General features: G+C 34.7%; 1 protein-coding gene across 11 annotated transcripts in view; it reads right to left on the minus strand.

Annotated features, from left to right (window-relative positions):
- The window catches only part of LOC118190257 (muscleblind-like protein 1), a 307429-nt gene that overhangs the window by 104258 nt on the left and 186722 nt on the right, over positions 1-16449 (minus strand). For all 11 annotated transcript variants that reach the window (XR_015040246.1, XM_085813184.1, XM_085813183.1 and 8 more), the window contains one exon: positions 16046-16254. Coding sequence is in view for 10 of the 11 variants with exons in the window: in XM_085813184.1 (XP_085669310.1) it covers positions 16046-16225 (180 nt within the window). In the remaining variant the exon portion in view is untranslated. The remainder of the gene's footprint in view (positions 1-16045; positions 16255-16449) is intronic.

Here is a 16449-nt window from a genome sequence, read left to right on the forward strand (position 1 = left end):
ACTCATCAAACTCGTTATTTATCACAGTTTCATCTTTTTCAATTTTAATCAGTTCTTTTCTATAAGTCTGTTCTATTTCAATCATAGGTTTTGCTTTGTCCTCAACTAATTTAAGTTTCAAAATTTTTCCGTCTAAAGATAAATCATTTTCATGCTTCTCAAAATCATTTAAAGCTTTTGAAAACAATCTCCTAAATTGAGATCGTTTTCACTTCAAAACATCCATTATAAATAAACGAAAGAATTCTACTTACAGATAACAGTCCAGTCAGCGGACGCCAAATGTTCAAAAATTCTCACCAAATTTGTTACCTCAAGAACTATTTATTACTCGGAAATAACTATCTATATCTCTTTAGTTATTTATGACTCTACAATAATTAAATAATTCCTTTACTCATACTCTCAAATGATGGAAACAAAAGTTACACTAACTCTCTAAAAAGAACAACATCAAAGTATGTTGTCATTCTCTGAAACATAAACTGTTACAAAACATAGATAATAATAATATGAATAGATAATGAATAAAAAAACCTATAAAGAAAACGATTACATCTGCTTGAAGCTTGTGCAATATTACTCAGAAGCTGCAGTTAGAAAAATATTATAAACAAAAATATTAGAGTCAAAATATTGTTCACCTACTCTAAACTTCATTCTTCAGGTATCCCCAAAGCCAAAAATCACATGAGTTGGAGGAGAACATGGAGACCATGCTGTTGGAAAATGGCGGCTTATGATTTTATCATCTCCGAAATGAGCGATGAGCATTTGCTTCACACAAGTAGTATTGCATGAACTGTGCGATCCACACACTGATGCTGCTGAAATGCCGGAAGGACATGGTTAAGAAAAAGTGCTTCAATAAATACCGTTACGGCTTGCCAGTAACGGTGCATGTAACGGGACCCGTAGGTGTGATCTCCTTGAAGAAGAATGGATCAATGACAAACCCTACCGCTATTCCGCACCATACAGTGTCCTTTTTAAACTGAAAAGGTAATGGCTGTAGCGGGAACGGATTCTCGGTCACCCATATCCTGGAATTTTGCGTATTTACAGAACCTTGCAAATGGAAATAGGCTTTACCAGACCATAGCATGTTCTATAGCCGTCCACTTCCACTGAAATTGTAGAGTAGACCATTCCCCGTGCATTGCTGATTCCCGTGCTTGTTACGTTGTAACCACATCTTCCACTGCCGCCGCCAAAATTGGTTTTCACCCTCTACCTCGTTTCACGTCAAATGAACAGTTTTCTTCGAATTGATCTATCATTTTCCGCAGGCCTTAAGTGGTCACCGGGCCGGATTTTATGCCTTTTAATGTCCGGAACTTCCTTATGGCTGTTAATGCAGTTACCGTTCTGACAGAAAAGCTTCACGAGCAGAGCACGATACGTCTTTGTCAGAGTCATGATGAAGCATTGAGGCAAAGCATTATGTGCCCCGCTAGTGTTCTGCATTTTTATCACGTCTTAACAATGTGCATGCATCCACAACAGCAATGTGAACCCTGACAGCGCCATCTATCAGCACATTTTGGAAGTATTTTTTTTCCTTGGCCGAACAAAATTCCAGTTCCTCACAATTGTTCTGGTAAAATATCAAGTCCCTCTGACCGGTAATTTTTAAGTTAAAAGGTTTTAAATTTTCAACTCTCTAACTCTCTCTGAATTAACAACTCTTTGAATTTTCCTCTGCAATTTTCAATTTTAGATCTTAAAAAAAATTAGATGCAGAATTAAATTATTTAAACATCGTATTTTACTTTTTATGCCGTTCTTTAAAAATCTGACTCTGAGCCTTGAAGTTACTGAAAAATAAATATAAAGAACTAAAATCTTTTCCATAAAATTATGGACTGTATGATTCATAATAAGCGGGATCACACGACTTTAATAAATAAAAAAAAATTTTTGAGATGGTCAGGGCAGAAATATCACGAAATGATTCATCAGAAGAAATATTTATTTCTAATCTTGGAAGGGAGCTTAATTCTTTTAATTCTCCGTTATATATTCCTATCTTTGATAACTGAATTGATACACAATTTAACTGCCTTAATTATAATATATCAATCACCCTGTGTGCAGAACGGGATTTAGATTTGACGAGATATGGTTCCCTTTATGAGAGATATGAGTCAATTTTTTTTATATGGGATATGCTACAATTTTTCGGAGGGGGGGAGCAGAAACTGGGGGCCCTAAGCTACAGCTTGTTCAGCTTATACGTAAATCCGGCACTGCCTGAGTGATATATGACAATCTTAAGAATGGTTCGCAGTTCTTTACTAATTAATGATTAAAATAACATATATAAAGGGCTACACCAAAAACTATTTCTACATTATTTATAAAAAAATGCATTTATAAATCTCAACGACATCGTTTTAAATAAGGTATTACATAAATTCTTAATATTAGGTTAAAAAATATTCTACTCATTACAGCAACGTAACTTATGCGTATATTCATAAAGAAACAAAATATGAATAATACATCAAAAACAATCAGTAAATTAGTTAAATATACAGAACAGTATTTGACTATTTTTTCACACCACATCAAAAACATTTAAATAAAAATATTTTCTGAGCATCTAGAATACCACAAATAAGTTGTTATATTCTACGAAAAGTTCTCATTTTCTGATATTCATAAAGAAACAAAATATGAATAATACATCAAAAACAATCAGTAAATTAGTTAAATATACAGAACAGTATTTGACTATTTTTTCACACCACATCAAAAACATTTAAATAAAAATATTTTCTGAGCATCTAGAATACCACAAATAAGTTGTTATATTCTACGAAAAGTTCTCATTTTCTGTATGAAAATTCGATAAATTGCTTTTTTGCAATCGTAAGCATCATTTCCTTTCTCATTAAGAACGACCCATAAGCTTTTCCCGATGCACGAGTCATGAGTCTTAAAAAGTTAAAAGAAAACTACACAGCTTTTGGAACTCTCTTCCGGAGAAGTCAAAAGTTAAGTACCATTAAATATGAATACATTTCATCCTTGACGGTACTAAGCATAAGCAGCAAGGAAAAAGGGCAAGTATGACAAAAGATAAGTTCAACAAATGCTTAGAAAAGCAAGGGTAATTTATGAATCGATATCAAAACCGCTTGTGGAAAAGTCTGTACGCTACCAGCCAATCAGGGGCAAGCGGTCGACATACGGCGCCAGTCGTCTCCGGCAATATTGGTCTTTCCTCTTCCTTTGCACAACTCTTTTTCTTACGCATCGACGAAAATGAAGAAAACAAGGCGAAAAAGCACAAATATCACAGGCGCATAAAAGAGTTCATTCCGACTTGACCAACCAATGAAATTATATGTAATCGGTACTTCTAAAATTTTTACACAGGGACAAAAGGGGCAGGTGCCCAGACTTGCATTTTTCAAGTAGCCTCCACATCCTATTACAATACGTAAAATTTTATGCGTTTTTTTTTTTCCTCTGCAATTTTAAATTTTAGATCTTTAAAAAAATTAGATGCGGATTTAAATTATTTAAACATCGTATTTTACTTTTTATGCCGTTCTTTAAAAATCTAACTCTGAGCCTTGATGTTACTGAAAAATAAATATAAAGAACTAAAATCTTTTCCATAAAATTATGGACTATATGATTCATAATAAGCGGGATCACACGACTTTAATAATTAAAAAATTATTTTTTGAGATGGTCAGGGCAGAAATATCACGGAATGATTCATCAGAAGAAATATTTATTTCTAATCTGGGAAGGGAGCTAAATTCTTTTAATGCTCTGTTATATATTCCTATCTTTGATAACTGAATTGATGCACAATTTAACTGCCTTAATTTAGTCATATCTATATACAGGATGTTTCATAATGAACAGGACAAAAAGAAAGCATTCCTGTGAATGCTGTAATTATTTTATTTTGATAAATCAAATTTACAGTGAAATTGCAGTTATCCAAGTTTCTATACATTGCTCATCCGGTGACACGGCAAATACACTCACGTTTGTGAAAATTGCAACACCATGAAGGACTTACGCGAGTGAGCTGAAATTTTCAGGAAATGCAAAGTAGCGCATGATATGCTAATGATTAGAATTGCAAATCCGTAGCGCATGCGTATGCTGAGCAGCGCCCTCTGAACGGCTGATGGATCCGAATAAATAGATGGCTGTAGCGAGGCGTGTATAGTTATCGGTGGTTATCTGCTAGTGGTAAACGTTAACTCAATCTGTACTTATGCCTCGTCGACGAAAGAGAGCGAGATTTGAACAACTTACAGAGTTTGAACGAGGGAGAATCATCGGCCTTCGTGAAGCTGGATTGTCGTATCGTGCAGTAGCCTCTCGTGTGCAGCGTAACAGCAGCACAGTGATGCGTGTTTGGAAGCAGTGGACGGACGAGTGTCGGACAACTCGGAAATCCGGGAGTGGACCCCGAAATGTGACGTCAGCTCGCGATGATGGACACCTGGTCCGCATGGCGCGGACGGACAGTATAGCTTCCTCTAGACAATTGGCAGCACTGTGGTCAATAGCTACAGGTGTTTCATTGTGTGCTTCATCAATTCGTAGACGTCTGCTGCAGTGTGGACTGCGCGCACGGACTCCTTTATACAGGATCCCCCTAACGCACGACCATCGCCGCCTGCGGCTACAATGGGCCAATCAGCATAGAGACTGGCGTGCTGATTGGCAGCATGTCGTGTTTTCTGACGAATCCCGCTTTAATTTGTGGTACCATGATGGCCGCATTCGTGTCAGACGCTATGCCGGTGAACGCCACCTTCCGGAGTGCATTATCGAATGCCACAGTGGACGAACACCCGGAGTTATGGTCTGGGGCGCCATAGCATATCATAGACGATCTCAATTGCTACGAATTGTGGGCAATCTGAACAGCAACCGGTATATCCGTGAAGTTCTACAGCCCGAAGCTGTTCCCTTCCTTCAAAGCTTGCCAGGCGCTGTATTTCAACAGGACAATGCCCGCCCTCATACTGCTCGGATTGTTAAATCCTTCTTTGCAGCGCAGCAGGTACAGCTTCTTCCTTGGCCTGCGTGTTCCCCGGATATGTCGCCAATTGAACATGTGTGGGATGTCATTGGTCGGCGTCTTGCTCGTGATCCTCGTCCTGTTGCGTCTGCAGACGAACTTTGGGTACGCGTACAAACGATATGGAATGCTCTTCCTCAGTCAGACATTCAAACTTTGTTTGACTCCATGCCGCGTCGTGCAGCAGCACTTATTGCGGCGCGTGGTGGCCACACAAAATACTGATTCTGATCTCTTGTTCTTGTTTGTTTGCTTTGAACATTTAATCATTTATTTGTACCACTACCACTCAACTGTGTATTAAATTGCATTCAATTATGACGATTCCTTCTTGGTGTTGCAATTTTCACAAACGTCAGTGTATCTATGCAGTATTGCAGTTCCTGCCACACTCATGATTACCCTTTGTTAATGACTCAAGCACTTCAGGTATCCGCTGCTTTAGTTGCGTAAGTCCTGGGAAAATGGAGGAACGGACACTTTGTCTTTAACAAAACCCTGTAGGAAAAAATCACCAGGGTTTAGATAAAGTGATTTCGGTGGTCAAGAAAGCAATGGCATATCGTTTGACCCAGTACGATCAATCCAGCGATGGGATAGACTGTCGTTCAGGTACGGGTGTAGGTTTTTACGCCTAAGTGATGGAGGATCGACTTGCTGCAGAATGAAGCCGCAACCGCTTTCTCCAATGGAAGGAACAACCACTCAGAAGGAAAGACCCCCCCCCCCAAAAAAAAACACCAACTGTTGGAGATGTCGCAGAAAACATTCGCCTTTTTGGAGAACCACACTCGTGTTCCATTACACCATGTGGACTTCCAAGCCCCAAAATTGTTGTACATTACTGACATTAACTTTGCAAGAAACATGAAAAATAGTGTCATCTAAATATAAGTTTATTCGCAAGTTTGCAATTCTCATAGAAATCCACTTGTAATTTCTCACAGAAAGCTTTACGCAACGCTTTGTCAGAAGGTTTTTAACGCCATCAAGATGCATGGTCGGAATTCCAGACGTTTCCGTCACACACGCCACACAGTTATTATAATAAAAAATATCATAAAATTATATTATAAATATTTATAATATTATAAAATTATAATTATATCATAAAATTATACTAAATTTTAAAACACTTTAAGAAGTACTCCTTTTGAGTTGTGCATTATATTTTCAAATTCTAGCGTCGTGTAGCCCATCACTTCGAACATCGTTTAAATTGTTTCCATAATTCATTACTTAAAACTCAGTAGTGTCGCACTTTTAATTGCAAAAACGTAACATTTTATCACTCGCAAATGACGAAGTCTGAAAATGCTATATCAGAAGATACAGCTGCGAAGAAATTAATACACACATTATCCAAAATTTCTTTAAGAGCGAATTAGTTAAAAAAAAATCTTATGCAGTAAATTTTACTGCAATGGTAAATTTCAACAACATATCACTGAAATGCGCTCAGAATCTTATGACCACACTGTATAAACTTATCACATTAATATATACATTAACAAATACTACATATTATGTATACTTAATTTGAGGGGCGGAGAATAGTGGTATACTCGTCGTAGATATGTATGAAAAGTTTCAAGATAATCGAATCGGTAAAAGACTTAATCAAAAATGAATTAATTTCAGGATTTATGCCCCCTTCCCCCCCACAAAAAAGAGAGAGAAGCCAAATTAAATAACTGAATTATTTAACTTTTCAACTAAGAGTTAGAGGAATAAAAAATAAATGAAAAAAAGAAAAATTAAAAAAAAAGAAAGAATTTTTTTAAAAATTTCTGATATACCTGATTTGTTTTGCTACCTCTTCCCAGAGAGATATGCTATCGCCTAGAAGCTATTTTTTATCAGATTTCTCCTCTTACATTACTGGATAGAATGAAACCTTTACATTTTCTTTGAACAATAGTACTGTCACGATGAATGGAGCTTTGGATACGCTGGAGTGGGTTAACATGAGGTCTTCGAAAACAGGAACTGCGCAACTATTTCTCAACGACAAATTTACCTAAACAGACAGAAGCCACATCGGAATAAAGAGAAGAGTATCAAAAGTTTGAATGTTAATTACAACTTGCACACAATCCCGTCAAATTTTAAATAGTTCTTTAATCTATTTAGCTCTTTTTTATTCAAGATAATTTTTTGCAATCTTATTTAGCTTTTAGCTACTTCTTTTATATTTCTGATGCATCAGTATTAGTTAGCGGCACAATCACTTTCTTTGAACACCTTCTAAAAATAAGCTTCAAACGAAGCAAAATACTTTTTTTGCGGCATCTGTCTCTTAAGCGGATATGTAGCATTACTAATCTAAAGAAAATAGGTCTGAACCTCCCTTATCAAAATTTAAATGGTTGATTCCTAATTCAACTGAAGTGCCGTCTAGATGAAAGCTGCATGACTTAAATCAAAATTACGATTATTTTCAGCAGCAAACTCACTCTTATCACTTCTAATTATTCCTTATATGGACAAAAGCCAGCCAGCCGCAAAGCGGTAAAGTCGCTGAATACTGGTAGTTCGGTCCGAGGTTCGAGTCCCGCGAACGCGTTGAATGCATGGGCGTTTTCGTGGTTTTCGCCGTGTGTAAAGTAAGTATATATGAGCCAGTTTCCCTTAGAAAGTTCTCCACAAAGGCAGCCTTTCCCTTAGGTAGATAGACCTCGAGGCTTTGCCTTGACGACATAAACCAAAACAATCTTATATGGATAAAAATTACAGCTTTTAACTCAGAAATCCGCACTTTTTGATAGGCAATCAATATTTTGATACCAGAGGCATCTTTAGCGAAGCATCTTCAATTATTCTACTAATGAATCATGTCATAAGTACAGTATGCTAGCATACTTATAAAAACGCGATATGTCGAGTAGTGCAATTAGATCAGAAATAAGACTTTAAACTTAGCATCAACGCGGTCTGACATATGGCTAGTTTACAGAATACTGTAACTCGACATGGTACACGATTTATTTTGAGTAACGTGGTACAAAGCGTAATTATGAGTTATTCGACGTGGTACAAAATTTATTTTATTATGTTTCAAATTCTAATTACAAGCGCTTAATAAAGCGGGGTATTTAAAAACAAGAGAAGTAATCAATGAATAACTGCCCCGCCTGACACTAAAAGTCAGCAATACATAAGTAATCACCAAATTGTATGTTATCGGTGGCTGCTCAATTTAATTTTATTTACGTAACTAATTGATATACCGTACATTCCGGCGTATAACGTGCACCGATGTATAACACGCAACTGTAATTTTAAACTACATTTATTAATTTTTAGGTATATTCGCCATATAACGCGTAACCTTTTCTTTGCGAAGAAACCTGAAAGACACATGTGAGATGTTCTTAACTTTTGAAGTAATTCGTTCGAAGATTTTTTCCCATTCGTTCGAACACTGGTATACTGAATTGACCAAACTATCAATAATGGATTAATTTTTTTAAAATTTAAAACTACGATAAGGGGAACAACACGTGTGGAAATGCTTGCGCGAATAACTAATTCAACAAAGAGGGTGGGCTGTATTCAATGCAGGTGTGCATGAGAATGTTATTCTAGGGTTTTGAGAGAAAGCGGACAACATTTGGGGTAAGAATGTCCTTCAGACCTGAATGAATTTGAGGAAATAGGAGTCAGATATTTCCTTTTTCTTTTAAGATGTGATTTTGAAATTAACATCGAGAGCTTTGGTGAATCGCATTTGCTTTACTTAAAATACAGTTGATCTAGTGTTCCTTCTAATAGTAAATATGGCTCCGGCCAAACGAAACAACACAGTGCTGGTTTCAAATGCAAAGTCGTTCAATTTTCAAAAGAAAATAGAAATTCTGCTGCAGCAAGTATGTTGGTGTAGGTGAAAGTTGGAACGGATGGTGATTATTATTTATTCACGAATCAAAGTAACAATGATGGAGAAGATGAAACAGAATTCCTTGATGTGCTTGAAGATAAAACAGAAGACGAACTTTTCATGTTATCCAATAATGAACATTTTTAAACTGCAAGTCATGTAATCTCTTCTAAATAAACAACATTTAGGAACATGTAAAAAATCTAATTTTTGTATGCTGATTCTTTTCTTATTTTTAATCCATTATTTTTATACCTGGCGTATAACATGCACCCGTAAATTTCGACTTTTCTCTTGTACTAAAAGAAAGCGTTATACGTCGGAATATACGATAATTTAAAACAGGTTACTTTATAGAGTATTTAGCACATTTTTATTATTACAATACCTTTTATTATTCAAAGTAATAAGGATATTACTGTGAATAATAAAAAGTGCTGTCACAACTATGCAATTTGTAACTGTACAGAAATTTTTAATGCATTTTTTATTCCCATATCAAAAATAAATAGTGAATACAAAGACGCCTCCGCCGTAAAATTGCTTACCTATATTTACTTTATAATATTAAATGACCGATACAGACTAAAATACACTTAGATGTAACCATCACCATCATTCCATTCTAGCCAAATATGCAAAGGATTATGGATTGCATAAAATACTTAGCTATGAATTTAAAGTCATATTGTTATGTAATATACTTTAGACTGAAGTGCTCTTGTACTCACTATTTACATAAAGTCAGTTCCAGTTAAAGGGAAAATATGAGACATAATATTTTTGCTAAAATTAAGCAATTGCTATGACCATTCGAAACTTGATTTTTAAAATTTAAACATACTACTTTTAACAGTTTACAAAGACAGTCACTGTTGAGCTTAAGAAGACTAACATTGGGAATATACATTTATTGCAAAATATTTCGGTATTTTAAATATTTTCATATTTTTAAATGCACCATATGCATAATAACATTTTAATTCTATTCAGTACTTTTAGTTCAATCCTAACATTTTAATTCTATTCAGTTGCTTAGAAAGTACTTTAGTTCAAATCCTCTTAAAGGCCAATAAGAAGGTTTTCAGAAAACGTTTCATGTTTAATCACTGAATTTACGTTAAAAAATACAGGCTTGTTATAAAAGATATTCTATTGAGCATTTTTTAATGATCATGAGTGAATAATACCAACTGAGACTCAGGATGGAGGGGAGTGGGAAAGTGCGAAGTTATAGCAGATCAATATCAACACTTTCCGGAGCGTTCTTTGAATTTGTGTTCAAGTTCGAAAGTGTCATTATCATTTTCTGATTAATTGGTAAAGAGAAATTTTGGAGAAATAGAAGTTCAGTAAGTTATTTCAAACTGTTCGCTCCAATAACTAAGATTTTAATTACATTAAAAACGGTCATTTTAGTGATTGATATTTATTTGCACATTCAGATTTGAGGCAAACTATCTCGCGAATATGAATCTACTTTACATACTAAACGTACGACACGAAATATTTTCAGATAAAAGATGCAGTTAGTTTGAAATTAACATTAGAGATGGATATTCCCTAAACCAGCTTCCACTTTCTTTCTATGCAGTTTGGATATTTTCGTATAAATAAGTCTAGCATCCGGCTGTAATCTTAATTCATAAAAGGTGTCTGAAGTAAGGCTTTCGAAATCAGCTACAAAAGAGTAAAAATGTTATGCTTCATGTCTAAAAAATGCAGAAGCATTTAATTTGAAGCAAGAACACTTCCTGTACCACTCCACTGAATAGATGTGAAACAAGTCTTTAATTATTCTGGAGAGTCCAATGATGCCAAATATTTACTAAAATGAAACACAAATGAAACAAACGCAGATACAAGTAAAGACATAAGAATAAAAAGGAAAAACTACATTGTTAAAATAACGCCATTATCACGACTAGGGTTGCATGGGGCTAATTAGGAAATTTCCCGAGATGGCGGTGGCCATAGCGCCATATTGTCACCTGATATAGATGATTTAAAAACAGACGAAACATTAATTATGCATAGAAAAACAGTAATTCATTGGAAAAAAAGCATTTAATACCATTCCCGTCAAAAAATTAAACTAACTGTATGAGAACTAAAGCCACCATCCTAAACTAGTCGTCGTTAGCAAATTAGTAATTGTAATAGCAAATTAGTAATTGTTGGATCTCCATAGCATAAAAGCAGTAATTTTCATGTCTCATCATCCTTAAGATTTCATAATGTGCCCTTACATAAAGATGCCAATACCTTAATCGAAGTCGGTGACTTCAACGCAAAGACATTCACAGAGGCTTCCGGGCTTGTTGACGAAGGCTGCATTCATGATATACGCCGAGCTTCATAAGGTTACCGTGTACCCTTGTGTTTTATGTCGGGGCACACTTGTATCTTGGAAAACAATGGCCGATTTGCAAAAAAGTGGCAGACTCTTTTTGCAAACTGACCGCGCCGATCAGATCAACCCCATCCGCTCCTAATTACGAGTATGAGGGCTGTTTCGGAAGTTCATGGACTGGCTACACCAGAATGGAAGCTTTAAAGGGGAAACTATTATCATTTCATCTATACCAGTTTTGGTTCTCTCTAGGAGGAATTTCATAGTTTCAGGAGGAGAATGCGGTCAGCCTTTTATATATATATGTTAAGTATTCAGTTTCAGTTTATTAATATAAACTAGACTTAGTCAAGTTTTAGCATACGCGTTTACTTAAAAGTTTTGGAAGGCAGAGGGAATTGTCTTCTATCAATGGTAAAAAAGGAAGCATGTGGCAAGAAAGGTGGAGAACTACTTATTAGATCTCTCAAGACTTTAAAAGAATGGAAATATAGCAAGAAGTATCATATCCACTATTTTACATCGACTACCAGAAAATTGGTCTCTATGTTTGAAGCTTAGTCCACTTCTGAAATTAGTGCTCAGAATATGAAGGCGCAAAGGGAAATCATTTAGTCTCCTTATGACTCAAACATTAAATAACGATTTCTGTTCACGAATTTTCGGAAACAACTTCCGTTAAAAACATTCTCCTTCAGTATATTAACTAATCAGGCGGAAAACCGCACGTCTGTAAAAGAAGGGAAAAGATAAAGATATCCAGTGATTTGAACAGATAATACGGGTATGGTATTAATAATTGGGTTTATTATTGTGAGCTACAAATCCTCCTACTTTCAATAATAATTCTGAATTGAAGTGAAAGCAATATGGAATACACTTTATTTGATTTCATTAATATTCAAAATATCACTTTTTTGCTGATCAGTCTTAACAAATGAAAATGATGGTGGATATTTTAAAATCTTAGCAAGATGCACTAATTTCATCCACGAAAAGGTTTCTCTGCTCCATCTGAATGCTGTTTAACACCCAGAATAAGATTTCGCAAGAGTAGACATAGGAAAAAGATTGAGAGCTAAGCTGCTGCTAAACTAAAAGTGCTGAAAGGATTGTTATCGGGTGCTAATGAACGCTGCCGTGTCAGCGTTGACATGCGTGTGGTAAGTGCGTTGTCACTGGAATAAACATTATTATATAAATAAATTACACATCAAAGAGGAAATTTCGCCAAGATTTTAAAAGGAAAACACCTGGATGCCCTTAAGCGAGGTATGTCGCAGCAGAAAGACAGAAGTGACTGTGAGATTTTAAAAAAAAATTTTTTCTTAGAACTATCGAGCAGAAAAATTTACATTTAAAATTTTACACAGCAAATTTGTACACGAATACATCTTGTAATTCTCAACAATGTTTTGAAATTTTAAGAGTTAAAAAATTAATAAAAATTTACTAAAAATGTATTAAATATTTAGTGAAAGTAAAATGAAGTAAATGAATTCCAAAACTAATGTAATGTTGATTTCGACATTTACACATTTCTAATGATGTTAAAATGTTTACACATTTCTAATGATGTTAAAATGTCGGAATTCTTATCATATGTAACCGTAAGTTTAAATACGTTCTTTTACGTTCAAAGTACGTTTCTGTTCATTTTATTGCATTTTTGTTTATAAAAAGTACGTTATTGATTTTTTCCGGAGAAGGTGTTCCTTAAACTCCCATGCACAAGTTTTTTGCAATCAAATATAATGTATAGAATGAGTTATTTTATGGATTCCGGTACCTAAAATACGCTAACAAGACCTATAAAATAAACAAAAAATTGCAATCTGAAGCTTTCAAATCACAGTTTAACACTTCAAAAAGCTTGCCTATCAAAGAATATTTAAAAATATAAAAATTTTGCACTTTTAAAAACCTAAATTATGCAAATTTTTTAACGTTTATTATCTTTAAACAATTGATTCTCCAGAAATTCAAGACGTAAAACATAAAATTATATATTTAAAGCGAATAGTTAAAATCTGCAATGCAAAATGACAAAGAAATCTGCTATTTCACTGTAAGTTAACGCCACGTGGGGACTTGCGCACTTATTTAGAAAAGAAAACAGTTATTCGAGACACAGGTGAACATTTATTTTACGGATGGATTAAATACGAGGCTTGCAATAAATATTTCCCTCAAGTAGCAATAATTTTTATTTTGCCAGGACACAAAATCCGTTCTCTGAAAACAATAAACACATCTTGAAGGTGTTAAAAAAAAAGAAAGAGTGAGTGATGAGTGGCATTTCGACAGCTTTCTGGTACCTAAAAGCTCGAAACGCTTGTATATTTATTAAACTCTCCAACTGCTTTCATCACACCTTAATTGTTTTTATTGATCTTTCACTGGCAAATTAAGAGCTCACCTACATCTTTCACACATTTTTTATCGAATATGGATTTCTAACCGAAGACTAACATTTAACGAAATATCATGAAGAAGAAACTTACACTGCGCATGGCCGTGAATGGAAGTGGAATTCTCCAATATGATCAGCATTTCATCTTTCATCTTCGGGTTTTTCTATTTAGATCAGTAAAACGTTGGGCGAATGTTTCACAAAACTCATAAATGACGGCTATATCTAATGGTCTTATTACGGTAAAAAATCTACAGTTATCTCCAAAATGACAAATGAAAAATAATGAAGATCTAAAGATACTTAAATACAGAAAATTTTCTCATATATTACGACAATTTTGCTTCAAAAAAGGGCCACAATCTTAGTCTAGGAATAAAACTTTTTATATTTTCATTCACTATAGCAGATAAGCTGAAACGTAAAACACGAAAAGTAATTAACGAGAAATGACAGATGTAACAGAGGCACGCTAATCTGAAGTTAAAAATTAGGCAAAATCCTGTCTTACTCTGAAATTTCTTTTAGAAAGAAAATAATTTGGATCCAGTCAGATTTATTTTTATAGAATTCGATATAAATTTTTTCTCGAAATACATACAGCTTTCCTCAAAAACCAATATAAGTTTTGCAGATATTTAATAAGAAACGCTGAATAGCTGTTAAGAACACCTCCTTCTAAAAATGCACATATTTTTTCTCGAAAACTAACATAAAGTTACTTTTACCTCAATTTAGAAAGAAGTGCTGAATAACTAACTGTAAAACATATACGTCACTGAATAAAACGGACATGACTCTTTTAAATACCATTTCAATGCATGCTAAGTTTATTTTATTACAAAGCTTTCTTTAACACATTTAGCCATAATAAATTTAAGCACACAGTTTAAAGCTTTATACACTCTAAAATAACAGAAATTTTGATGGTGGCAGGATCCGGGGGAGGGGGCATTTTCATTCGCGCAGTTGGAGTACACACAATAGCGAAGTCTATGCTTCGTAAAATTTCGTATAGAATATCGCAGCACATAATTTTGCATAAAAGATCAACTAATGTCAATTACTTGAAGTCACACGCATCTGTGCACTGGGGGTGGTGGTCAATAAGATTTTTGTATAATGCTATAACAGAACGAAATCTATTTGCGGCTAATTTTGCGTTCTAGATATACATTTGGGTTCCAGATATTCGTTCTAGGTACATATTTTGGGCACCTCTCGCAGTCCAAAAAGTGTTATAAAATTTTGAGTTTCTATTCCAGCTGCTTTAAACTTGGAGGGGGGAACAGGCAGTATGATTAAATCACCTGAAAAATTTCTAATGACCATCCTGAAAATCACTGCAGAACTGGAAAAGTCGAGTTCGTAAAAGAACTTTTTAACGAAGAAGTGTTAACTACTGTTAACAGAAGTGTTACTAAGTGTTAAATACTCAGTTAAATGTTTCATTTATAAAGATTTCTAGTAGCTGAAAAATGAAACCAGTGGTCAAATACCAAACTTAAACTGAGAAGAGATATTCCCAGTTTTCACAAATTATATTACTTCTAAATGAATAACATTAATAACTGAATTGACCTTACTGAGAAAGAAATGCAACAACAGAGCATGCACTGCTAATAAACGATGGATACGCAACTTCGGGGGAGGGAGACTAAACGTCGACCGTCTGAAATCTATGATGATCATAATAGCATGTAATAATAAATGGTTTTCAATCTTTTTTGCCTCATGCGCCCCTTTCAGCTCTGATAGAAAATATTTCCTCCCCCTCCTTTCTTTATTGTCTAAAATGTAAACTGCGTACATTGAAATTGTAGGGCATGTTTAGCATTACTAGTGTGATATTAGTTAAAGCAAAATTGCACTTCTGAATAATTGCTCCTGTTCAAAATACAAATGATGTTTTAACCATGAAGCCAGGTGTGATTTTCGGACGAGACGTCATCTATGCAACAAGCTAAATTATAAGACAGCTAAATCTACCAAATGAAATGTATGTCCTTAAAATTAATAAAATTAAAAGCGAAAAGACAGCTAATAAAGTATTATGTTTTACTACTATAAGAATGAGATAGCTCATCAGATTATTCAGCAAATTTTTCCCTCAACTGTTTGGCATAATATAAACTGTCTGCTGCTTATGCAACAAACAGACTTTAAAATCACGACTAATCGAATGCTAATAAAAAATTCAATAATATAAAACCGCACTCAGTTGCATAAATACATATAGAAAAAAATCTATGAAATATATATTCACTTAGTATGTTTCCAGGAACAAAGCTCAAATTATGTGCGAGGAAAGAATGCATGGATTACAGTTATTCTTACCTTGATGGAATCATAGCAAGCAATAACCCTTCCATTCTGGACCTCTACATGGGAAGGGGGATGGGCGAATTTGCAATCAGTATCGGAGCGGGAGCACTTGTTCCTTTGAAACTCTCGGCAGACCTCCAGTTGGAGCCACCGAGAGTCTTTGATGGCTGCCAGGCTGCTCACCATGGCCATGTCATGACGGACGGAGCACGAGGTCACTTCTGAAAATTAAAATTAAAATTTAAGTTAAAACAGTCTTCAGAAAATTAAAGCATAAACAAAAATGATTTCACATATTTGACTTAAATCCCATTTCTCTTTTCAATAAAAAACTTTTGCTCGAAAAGTTTTGCGAAATCAAGAAAAACAGCACTGAAACATGAAAAAGGATATTAGAATTCTGAAGTTAAAAGTAT

The sequence above is a fragment of the Stegodyphus dumicola genome, chromosome 3 (assembly GCF_044657685.1).
Source record: "Stegodyphus dumicola isolate Sdum_Otavi_A_Nest chromosome 3, ASM4465768v1".
Taxonomy (NCBI): Eukaryota; Metazoa; Arthropoda; class Arachnida; order Araneae; family Eresidae; genus Stegodyphus; species Stegodyphus dumicola.